Raw genomic sequence first — 12,022 nt, 5'->3', positions numbered from 1 at the left:
TGGAGAAACAGTTTAAATTCTGTTTTAATAGCACATCATCTACTTCCTACAAATTCTGGCTCCATTAAAAAGCATGTTCTTTGACTGATTTTTGATTTCTTTAATGCTTCCGGTAGGGCGAGAGATGAATCTTGTATTAGCCACTACTGAAAATCACATCATCATAATTTCCACCTCATTAAGTTTTTAATGTTACTAAAGCAGGTTAGCCCTATAGACAAATTACCTTCCTCCTCTTTTGGATATGATCACACATGGACTCCACCCTTACTTTTACTAGTTTCAGTGTCTCCTAGGTAAGCAGTGTACTTGCTGCCCCTAAACAACAAGCAAAATTGGGATGCATCAAGAGAAGATGATAAGCACGCACATCCAAAACCACCGATTAGTTCATCTCGTAGTAAGGACTCTTCTGTGAAGGCTTGGTATTATTATTTCTTTCAACTATGTAGTATTTTTTTTTTTGAGGCAGCACGAAATTTAGAAGTTAGAAGGTGACAGAAGTGGCTCACTGTCAAACTTTGGAGATTTATCACAAATCTTGTAGCTCAACAAGATTTAAAATCGCACCTATTATTATTGCTAACCTGTTTCGACGTTCAGTCATTACCAAGCAAACACAATCAACTACTCATTTGCTTCTTCAAATCAAGAAACTAATCAGCTAATTGCTTTTTGAAAAATTAAACCTCAAACTCTCAACATCTCAAGAAACATTTATTGCAGGCAATGAAAGCCTCTTCCCTAGCTTCGGAGTAAGAGAGCTGTGACGCCCATAATAAAAGGGTAACACGTATCTTAGTCACTTTTGCACATTTACATTTCATAGTTGCAGAAGCGTTAAGCAAAGCTGGGCTGAGTGTAAGAGTAATTGCTAAGTCATGTGCGTCCAAGCTACTCACAGAGTACTTGTGAAACTGGAAGCTAGGGCTTGAAGGAGGCCGTTCTCCTTCCCATTTCCCTTGATTTTTCAACTCCTCACAGAAGTTTTCTAAGACAATAAAAACTGGGATTCAAGCAACGAAGATCATAGCTAAAACCACACGCATGTGTAAATGCTAAATGACTACGCCTTTGATAAACCTTATGGGTGTTGTAAAAAGAATTCACACCACCCATATACGCTTTGGGCTTCTTCACTAGCCTAAGAAATTTGGTGCGTTTCAAACAGGGTGGAAAAGTCAGTAAGCAAGAGAGAGCAAGAAAAACCAGGAGCAGCATACCACCACATGCAACGGTGGATTCAGCAGGCACCGCTGCATTCCCGACAACAGGTAGGAGTTTACATTCCCTCTGTAATAGCGGTCACACATCTGGTAATCATAAACTCAACAGAGCAGATTTTCCACAACAGTGTTAGGAAACGCTAGCAAAGGTGGAACTTTAAAATGTAGTAAACAGGTTTGGGGCAGAGACAAAGAGCGTACGTGAATCCTGGAGGAAGAAGAGAGTAGTATTTTGGAGAACATTGCATGTTTGCAACTCTGGGAAACCTCCACCTTCATTTACGGATCAGTTAGGGAGCTGTCTTCATAGATTAACTGCAACTAATGACAGTAGTGGTTGGATAACGATGCACCCAGCTCACTCTAGTTGGGGTGCAGAATCAAACCCAGCTGCATCAGGTGGCGTAACGAAAACATCAGAACTGCCCTGCAGTGATACCGGAGCTTTTTCAGCCACTACCCTACAAAGTCATCCCACCTTTAAGGTTACTGTATTTCAGACTGAAACAAATGATCCTAATAGATAGCTTTTACAGGGCGGTTTGAAATCATCTTAAAATGAAAGATGATGCAGTAAGCAAGCTTGTCTGCAGTTTATTAAACTAGCGGTTGGGACCATGGCATCATAACGGCTTTTAGTACAACAGCCACAGTAGCTGAAAAGTCTGTTACCGCTTACTTGACCTTCCATATTTTCTTCTTTATATACTCCATTTTTTCACATTGTATAAGAGGAACTAAGGGAAAGCATTTCCCAATTCATCACGAGCCTTTATTTCCATATAAATGTTTCCATCAGATTTCAATTTAAGAAATTAGTTTCTGATGGTTGACAGTTTTCCAGCCCTTTCAAATACCATTTGATCCTAAACCCCACTGAAACAAAGATGTGAACCTGGTGTTATAACACAGGTCGAATAAAATTTGTGACAGATTCCTCCTGGTCCCACTGCCAGGTTTAGGGCAGCTGCACCTGCACCGACGGACCCCTTGGAGACAGGACATTAAGCTCGATAGCGGCACCAGGAACCAGCACGGCTGCTCTGGTAGAGTTTCAGAAAAGCTAACTGAAGTATAAAAAATAAAATGTGAAAGGTTTAAAGGGCATGTACTAAGCTCATAAGCCAAAACTGTCCCCAAATACAAAAGCTCATAATAATCTCCTGTAAAGACAGACGATACAAATTTTATATTTTAAATTGCCGGTAGATTTTCAGGAGATTAACATTCCCTTGAAGGTTAGAACTGGAATGTTGTGGCCTGAGCCCTCAGCCGCACTGAGTAAGAAATTACCATTGGTTTCTTGTACCTTTCTTGGTCTAAAAAGACAAATGGCAATAACACCATAGTAACTTTAAAATATTTAAAAGTTTATTTATCACACAGATTAAACAAATGCCACCTAAAAAACCCAGACTGTTGTTTGGGTTTTTTTGTTTTAAAAAGAAATCTGAAAGCAAGTTCAAACACAACAGGTCCTCAAGTCTCCCTGCCAAAGTTTCTTGCCTTAGAGTGACTTTTCTCTTTGCCCTTTGCTACATAGAAGCCAACACAAATAAGGGCAAAACTACTGGCTATACAACAGAGTGTGAAGATAACTTACATGTAAATGACAATGCTAAAAGCTCAAATGGAAAAAAATAACGTAATAGTGCTTTCAGGGCATTAATTATAAGACACAGCAACTGATACATTCTGGACAAAAATCCTGTAATTTGACTTGTCCCTTAAGTCTACCAACACGAAGTCTACGCAGCCATCCTTCAAGCTTCTCTGCCATATATATGAACTGCGCAAATATCATTCATGAAATTTTCAGTCTGCAGCAATTAAAGATCATTAAATATGTATAAGTGCATCTGGAAGAGCACACAATACTACCTAATCTTGATGATGAGCTGTAAATCAACTCAAACTCATGAGCACACTGAACGCAAGCAATGTCTCCTCACATGTTAACACTACATTGTCCAAATGGTAAAAAATCTATTCTGTCTTCTGCTGTTTCATTTTCTGCGGGAAGAGAGCTTGCCAAGTGGCTTTAGTAAAGGCACTCCACGTATCTGGACATTAACCTTACTCACAGTCAGTTCTGCTGCTACACGCACAGCTCAGCTCGCGGAGACTAAGTAAATAAATCGGTCCGGTGACTTTCTGATGCAGCAAAGGGCTCTGAGGAAGTTCAGTGCACAACTTGGAGCCGCTGCTTTGTTTCAGGCTTCAGCGTTAACAGGAGCGAAATGCAATAGTGTTTGCTCTGCCACCAGCCAGCCAAAAGCCAAGGCAAAACTATTCACAGCGTGTGTATCCGATCTTTTGTTGACTTCATGAAGAGCAAGCAAACACGAAACCAGAGCAGCAAGGTAATCTCATACTGCACTTTAGGCTAGCTCTGAAGATGTAATTAGCACAAGAATTGTTTGCCTTTGTGGCATCCACATTGGACCGACTGGTAGTCTCGCTGGTTCTTCGGCAGTGGGGAGTAAGCTTGTAACACCTCAGGAGTTCTTAAAATACAATTGCCTCACTGAGGAAGGCAAGATGAAACACTAACTCTACATGCTTTACCCATTTGTCACCGTATCTCTAGGTTAATCCCGCTCATACTACAAACACTGTTTTATAGGTTATCAACTATCACCAGGAAATAGTAAAAATGCTAGGCACTCATTTATGACAAGGACAACGGTGAAGAAAAGTCTTTGTTTTGCATATTGCCATCAGGATACAAGTGCCATTTCATTTACTCTAATACCATAATTAATCTTACAAGACTGCTTGCACAAACGCCAATTTATAGATAAATTGTTTCTGTTGCAAAAAGAAAACAACAAACAAAACCACAAGAACAACCTCCACCTCCTTCCCCAAAACCAAAAACATTTCAAGTGACTGGAAATGCAACCTCCTCCGAGGAGTAGGAGGACATAAAATTAGCGCCTAACGCCATGGTCAGAAGCTTGCACAGATACAGAAGCAAACTCCTTCCTTACAAGCACTGGAGACAGACTCTTGATCATCAAGGCACAAAAGGATCGGTGTTTGAACATGGAAATTAGTCCGGATGAATATACACATAATAGATATCTGAATGTATATTTACAGATATTTAAACTGGAAGCCATAGGTCTTACACCACAATCCTACAAACAGTTTACTCTGGCAGTGTTGCGCGAACACAGGCTGTGGTCCCACACAGTTTAAACCTAACCTGGCACACCCACACCGCCACTCCCCACCTGAGCTGTGTAATGCCCCTGCCCGCCCTTGTGCCAGCACCGGTACTTCTGTTGCTCCTCGATAAATTCATTCAAAGCACTAAACACATAGTTTTTTGCAGTTAAGTGTCCTGCCTTTCTTATTCAAACAGAAAAGCCGAGAGAGATGTAGCAACACCACAGCAGTAGTTCGGACTGGCTTAAGGTGTCATCAGTCGCCCTTGAGCATACGTCATATTCTTTTAGTACTGATAAAAGATGTTCTATTTTAATTAACACTACACTGAATTGATTCAAAGGCACAGGGAAACACAAGGACTTAAACCTACTTATGGGACGTCTGCACGCCAACATCACCTGGAAACAAAACAGTCAGTAAGACAAATCTTAATTAAAAAGCCTCCAGCTGTCTTTTGCTTTGCTTCATGGTATGGCCTGAGCTTTGCACAGCATTTACCTGAAATATAACAAATATCTGCTAAGTGAAGTCAAACACTGACAATATTCATAAAAGGAAATGCACTGCCACTCTGAAATACAACAGCAAAAGAACTTACTGAATGTTATCGAAAACCCATCTGAAAAAAGCAGCGCGCTAGGAAAATACTTTACTGAATGACAAAACCAAGAAAAATGAAGATTAAGAGTCTTATCTAACAAAACGGCACTGAATCATTTACTTCATAATAGCATGCTAATCAAAATCCCAGTTTGCAAAGCAGAAAGCATGCAAAAAAAAGTCACAGTTGCTACCCAGCAGACTCTACAACTTTAGATGCGATGCTGCAAGTGTGGTGACATAGTAGTGGTTTTCCAAAAGCATGGTTTCCATGCAAAGGTTGTAGGATTGGGGTCTAATTTGAAGCAAGATGCAAAAAAGTATCCTAGACGCAAAAAAAACCAAGAAACCCAAGCAAAATTACAAATGTTTCCCCTCACTGCTAAAAATTAATACTATAAACTTAGTTTGTAGATTACCACTTTGCATGAGAACGAAGCAGGCCCCTCAATGCTATCACCTTGAGATGCAAGTACTGTGAATAACCAACTATTCGATATAGAAATCCCTTCAACATGCATGCAAGGAACCTATTACGCTTTTATGAGCTGTATCAATTAGTAATAGTTAAACATAGTGCTTTTATTAACCTAATAAACGGTCGCCTTAAGAAATTCATAATTCAAACACTAAAGACAACCACCACCACCACCACAAGTAAACACTGAGAATATTTCAAAGCTTAAACTTCAACAGTTGTAACCATCTGACAGGTTTGCAATTTTAAGCCCTTTGGTGCAGAGGGAAGGAAAGAATATTACTCGTGATCCTGAAGAAAACAAATACTTGCTTCAGGTCCAAAGCCCCAGAACATCATACAAATACTACTTAGAACAAAGTGCATATTAGAGAGCTTCCAAGAAAGCCGCCTCTTGCCTCAAAGCCTATTAAAAAAGCAAAGCCACAGAAGTCTTACAACTGGATGACTCTCCAGAAAATCAGTTACATAAATTCTTAAATTTAACATTAAATAGGTAAGAAAAATACAAGGCTTCATATCACTGTTTGTTTCTATAAATTCTAAGAGCATCAGAAATTCTACACGGAGGTATCGGTTGTTTAGAACTGACCAAAACATCTGGACTGTGAAAAATAGTCTGCTCAAAAAAAATCAATTCCAGGACATGTTGTTTCAGGGAGAAAAAGACACTGATCTTTTAGGCTAGACTTACATGGATTTAGGTATTGCTCACAAAATAAGAGGATGCTTTAATAGCTGCAAAGCGGTTCTTACAGAGAGGAGGTACACCCTGACTGCCAAGCTACGTGCCAGGAGTGTGGGGTTCAGGTCCCTCTTCTCTCTGATGAACAGCAAGGACTGATACTCAAACGTTCCTCGCTCCTGGACGAGCCTCCTAACAACATCCTACAGCCATCCTCTCTAATCCATAACATTTTTAAGTTTATACAGAATAAAATAGTTCTGGTAACAAGATACACTCTCCCGTTCTCCCAGGTTCATGCAGCTCACTGTTTGGATATTCCCCAGGAAGGCAGAAGCTTCAAATAGATGTACTGCTCTAAATCTATAATCTTCCATCATTTTTTCCCCCCCTTTACTTCCACCACTTCTTTCCCACATATAAATAGACAGAACTCAGTCCCTAGCTGGAAACAGCTTGAAGACCACTACACATGCACAAACCCAGGGCTGAACATATGTAGAATATACGCCAGGAGGAAGAGGTGCACTATTCATGCTTGGAGATTCAAAACTTGACTGAATGAGGCCCTTATCTAATGCAACCTTATCTAATTTGACCTACTCTGAGCAGCAGGTTGGACTACAGACCTCCAGAAGTCCCTTCCAGCCTGAATTACTGTATAATCCCGAGGGTAAAGAGCACTACACAGTCAGAAGATGTCTGGGTCACAGCGAAGGAAATGACCTACGGCAGGAAAGGGACATGAGCAAGAGGAAAGCCCACGTCTACCCCTGAAACAAGGCACCACCTTTCAGCTCCTTTCCATCCCAGCTCCCACCAACTCCTCCACACTATCACTCAGTCTCCTCCCAGCAATTCTCCACAGGGATGGGTCCCTCCTCAGGTTTGAGAACTGCTACCAGAAATGTAACAAAATGCAGATTTTGGTCAAAATATCCTCGATTGTCCTAACCCACCCGACTGTAAGGACATCAACTCTATCTCCTGTTTTGGATGTGGGACTCGAGAGCTCTTGTGAACTTAGTTTGACATTCCCCTGCTTTTATTTTAAAAGGTAGGGAAATAGTGTATTCAATACTTTAACTTTTTTTTTTTCTTATTTATTGAAAGGAATTAGAGTTATTTTGTTTCAGATCACACGGAAGACAAAGGGCTTTTCCCTCCCCCTCCCTTTTTGCTTCAGCTATTGAACTGACTTCACTTGATTCCCTTTCCCAAAAGGAATTATTGGCATACTTCTGTGAGAATGTGGGGAAAAAAAAGCGACCCTACACTTTTCTTGGATTTTTGCCTTCTTCACCTTCCCATTCCCTGGCTGAAGTTGCCTTTTCATACTTGCTTCCTCATAATCTAGAGCAAGTTTTTCTAATTAAGGCAAGTAATAAACACTTAAACAGGTGCCCAGACCACAGTCTGATTAACATAACCCTCAGGCAAGTTTCGTTGAGAGAAAAAAACCCACCAACCCAACCGAAAAAAAAAAAAAAAAATATATCTCTTGTCAATTCATGCTTCCTCTTCCATGTTTACTTGTTTGTTTTTGTTTCTTTTGTCCTTAGAGTGCCTCTGTCATCTGGGTAACTCCGTCCCACTCAATCACCGAGGGGTAAGAAGTGAGGTTACCGAGCTGAGGGCTCAATCAGCACAGGAAAAAATACAGCAAGAGAGGCATTTTCCCCCAAAACGCCAGGCAGAAGGAAGAGCTCGCCCAGGGAAGGGGGCACAGCCCGGCTGTAACGCAGGTGCGAGAGGCGTGGAGAGGGGTGGACCCCGGGGGGAAGGGGGAAAAACAAACAAAAAAAAAGCCATGAAACGGCGAGTTTAGGAAAAAGCTGTCAGGAGAGGGGAGTGAAGACAGCTGCTTCGTGAGAGCAGCTCGGCTTCGCCCACAAACCTACCTGTACCTATGCAGGCGTGCATTATACATAAATAAATACACACATACGCCTATAAACACGCCCCCGCGCCCCGACACACACCCCTACACCCACAGGCAGGCACACCTGCCCCTATGGACACCCATGGGGACGGGCACCCCCCGGCCTCCCGCCCCGCTCTGCCCCTCAGGCCCGCTCCCCTCACACCCCCGCCGGGGAGGGGAGAGCGGGGGTGGCTGAGGGAGGAGGGTCTCACCTCGCCGGTTCATGGGGCGGACGCGCACCGCCACCTTCACTTTGGAGTCCCCCATCGCGCCGCTCCAACCTCCCCGGCTCCCTCGTCCCTCCTCGGCTTCCGTCTACGGAGGGAGAGCCGGCGGCGCGGGGAGGAGCGCGGAGCGGGGCGGGGGGGAGAGACCGGCGGCGGTGGGAGGGAGGCACCGTGCGTGACCAACGTCCGGCCGGACTACAGCTCCCAGCGGGCAGCGCGGCGGCTCGCCGGGAGCGGGGGGGCAGCGTGGCGCGCTGCACGCTGGGAGCTGTAGTCCTGCCCGCGGCCCCTGCCTGGAGGGGAAGCATTGCATGCTGGGATGTGTAGTCCTATAGAATAAAGGGGTTTGCTGAGGGGGTGCTCCCCAAATGGCGTTTGTGGGTTGTGGTGTACAACAGGGCGCTGAGGGGGGGCCTAAGGGTCACCCCAGATCCTGCCACTCATCCCCCGGGTGGCTGCAGGTGAACCCGCTCCCACCTCAGTCCCCCCCCCAGCACCTCGGACCCTTTTTGGGGGAATACTGCGATATTTCGTGACAAGCAGACAACAGCATCACCACCAAAACCTCACCTCACCTCACCATAAGAGGCCGCACCTCGAGTACTGTGTTCAGTGTTGGGCCCCTCACTACAAGAAGGACATCGAGGTGCTGGAGCGCGTCCAAAGAAGGGCAACGAAGTTGGTGAAGGGTCTGGAGCACAAGTCTTATGAGGAGCAGCTGAGGGAGCTGGGGTTGTTTAGTCTGGAGAAGAGGAGACTCAGGGGAGACCTTATTGCTCTCTACAACTACCTGAAAGGAGGCTGTAGCGAGGTGGGGGTCGGTCTCTTCTCCCCAGTAACGAGCAATAGGACGAGAGGGAACGGCCTCAAGCTGCGCCAGGGGAGGTTTAGGTTGGATATTAGGAAAAACTTCTTCAGCGAAAGAAGGGTGGTCAAGCATTGGAACAGGCTGCCCAGGGAAGTGGTTGAGTCTCCATCCCTGGAGGTATTTAAAGAACGGATAGATGTGGTGCTCGAGGACATGGTATAGATGGACTTGGCAGTGCTGGGTTAATGGTTGGACTCGATGATCTTAAGGGTCTTTTCCAACCTTGACGATTCTATGATTCTATGATTTACTCTGGGAGTAACAAAGCGAGACGGCATTGCTTTGCTGGGCTGTGGGGTTTCTGTCCGTTAGAAACGGCATCACGTTGAACATCACAAACCATAACCCAACATAGAGACCATGGTTTGAGCTGATGACTGGGTCTGGCTTCACAGAGCAACCTCCGATACTCTGTCAACACACTGTTATTAACGATAACGGTGTGATCTGCTTAGCGACGGCGGCTCACTAGAAGAGCTCAACAGTAATAATCGGAGATTGTTTGAACAATATTACAATTTATCCCCATTAGATGGCTTGGCTGCTCAACTGAAGCTACTGATTGCAAAGATCGAGAATGATACTATAACGCAAAGATGCAAAAAAAAGAAAAAAATCTCACTTAAACGGTCATGGTTGAAACCCCTTCTAGCTGCTATTTTAGTTCAAAACAAGGATTCTGTCTGTGTTATTTTGAAAGGCCAGATTTCAGCAAGGGCAGGGAAAAAAAGCAAATTCAGAACCGTAATCCTTTGACCCTTCAACATTGAACAAGGTTTTATGACAGAAATAAATAAATAACACATTTCCAAGTGGTTTTGAGATAAGAGTTCGGAAGGTAGCACTTTTTGCCCAGAAGAATTGCACTCAATATCTATCATTTCATGCCTGCCTGACCTGAAGAATATCTCGTCAAGGCAGAGAGAAAACGAATATTAAGTTGGCATTTAAGTGACGCTGGGATTAATGTCCACGTTCCTAAGAGGTGTGCTAGAGCATCCTGAGTTAGGAAATTGTCTTGAAACTAAAAAAAAGATAAATAACAGCAGGTCGGACCCAGCAGGGTGGCAAAAGCTTGGCAAAAAAATTGAGTTTTTGTCCGTAGCAGCAGAAAGCATGGGCTGCTCGGCACACCGCACTCGCGGTTCAGCCCCGCAGCCCCGTGCTGCGGAGGGTTTCTTGTTGGGAGAGGGGAGGACCTGCTTTCAGCCTGCACAGTTGGTTCTTGCACTTGTGAACTTGAGGATCCAATTACAGGATGAAACCCAGCTTTGAACTTCTTGTGGTATTTTCCAGCTGGGGCCCCAACAAACTGCACCAATGTTTTCTGAAACCAAGTACTTTGTGATGGAGATAAATATAATCCCCGCTTTACAGCTGGGCACGATGAGCAGCAAGTGGAGGGTGGGGTTGGTTTTTTTTTTAATGTTTGGTTGAGTCACCTGGAATCTGATTTAAATAAATGGGATGAAACCTGCCAGATGTGCATACTGCTGAGGATAGCAGGTGTCCTTCCTCCTCCATCTTCTCCTCTGGTATTCGTTATCATTGGTCTCTCTGTTATACGTAAAATTAAACAGTCTTTCGGAGAAAGGATTGCATGCCACCTTTTTATTTGTTGGAAAGAGGTGCTAGCGTGTCTTAAGTGCCACGTACATGGATAATAACAAATGCAAGCATACAGTTCTTGCAAGCTTTGCTCCAGTTTTCTACTCAGAATGAAGAATTTATTCTAAAATCTGAAAAATCACCCTTCTAGCCTTCCTTCAGTTCTAATTGCCAAAGAGAAACCAGATTCACGTATAATCGTTGCTACTTTCTGCAAATGTCTTCAAAGATGGCGACATCCTTAGGGCCTGAAGAACCGTCCCCAGCTTCGATGTCGGTTTTTTTCGGGGCTCTGGGAAGGCATGCGGGAGCAAGAACTTCTCATGGCTCTCCGCAGTCCTGCCTCTGGACTTGTCCTTTATGCAAGCCCCTGCCTCCTGCAATGAATTACACTAATGCAACTTATCTTGCACTGGCACAAGCTACCTCAGTGTAATTACCCCACTGTGAATTCCTCCACAAGCCCTTTCCCTGGCTCAGTGTTTCACAATCTGTGGGAAGCATCTCCCTGGAGGGGCACAGCTTGGAGGGAGGATATTGTTTCCATTCACAGCACTGGAACATGCTAATTATGCTGGGAGGAAAAGGGGGGTGGCAGCTTTCACTTGGGAGGGACAGGCTGGGCAAATAGTTTGTGAAACGCCAACTTAACCCCATCTTGTAGGGAATTGTCTCCAGCTCTTTTCCCCCTTCCTAGTTACTGTAATGAGGGGCTGACTTCCCAGATTAGCTCTGGCTATTTAAATGCTAATTTAATTAACAAAACATCCTTGGGGGGGAGGCATTACTTGTCCCTCCCATTCATTTATCGAGTTTCTGAATGCAACACTATTTTCGTCAGGTTGAGGAGCCACAGTTATTGCTATACCCACCTGGTCACAACAGGGATTAAAGCAGTGATGTGGAGGAGAGAAAATCAGGTCCTTCATCTCCTTTTTTTCTAAGCAACTAAATACGATTGACTGTTTAGAAGTAACCAATTCAAAAGGATTTCACGTGTCCCACATAACTGTGATGCCTGGGGTGTGCGTATCACCAGGCTGCAATGGAAGAAGTTGGCTTTTGTTTTTATCTAGATGGAAGTATCAATGGTTTAGATCTCGGATCATCTAGATATAATTATATCTCAGGGCGAGGCATAAAACATGAGAGTCTTTTGGATGTCTTCTTCCAAACCATAACAAGCAACGAGTCAAGCGTATTTTAAATGCATTTTTTCGTTTGTTAGG

The 12,022-nt window shown here is 43.9% G+C and overlaps 1 protein-coding gene across 2 annotated transcripts in view; it reads right to left on the bottom strand.

Moving 5' to 3' along the window:
- Positions 1-8,493, bottom strand: part of KIF13B (kinesin family member 13B) — a 131,785-nt gene extending 123,292 nt beyond the window's left edge. For both annotated transcript variants that reach the window (XM_009467372.2, XM_087774768.1), the window contains exon 1: positions 8,303-8,493. In XM_009467372.2, the coding sequence (XP_009465647.1) occupies positions 8,303-8,357 (55 nt within the window). In that variant the 5' untranslated portion in view covers positions 8,358-8,493. The remainder of the gene's footprint in view (positions 1-8,302) is intronic.
- Positions 8,494-12,022: the final 3,529 nt, after the last annotated feature.

This window comes from Nipponia nippon, unplaced genomic scaffold, assembly GCF_047370975.1.
Source record: "Nipponia nippon isolate SJK-2023a ecotype South Korea unplaced genomic scaffold, ASM4737097v1 scaffold_4, whole genome shotgun sequence".
Lineage (NCBI taxonomy): Eukaryota > Metazoa > Chordata > Aves > Pelecaniformes > Threskiornithidae > Nipponia > Nipponia nippon.
The sequence above is the reverse complement of the archived record's forward strand: the minus strand, read 5'-3'. Positions and strand labels throughout refer to the sequence as shown.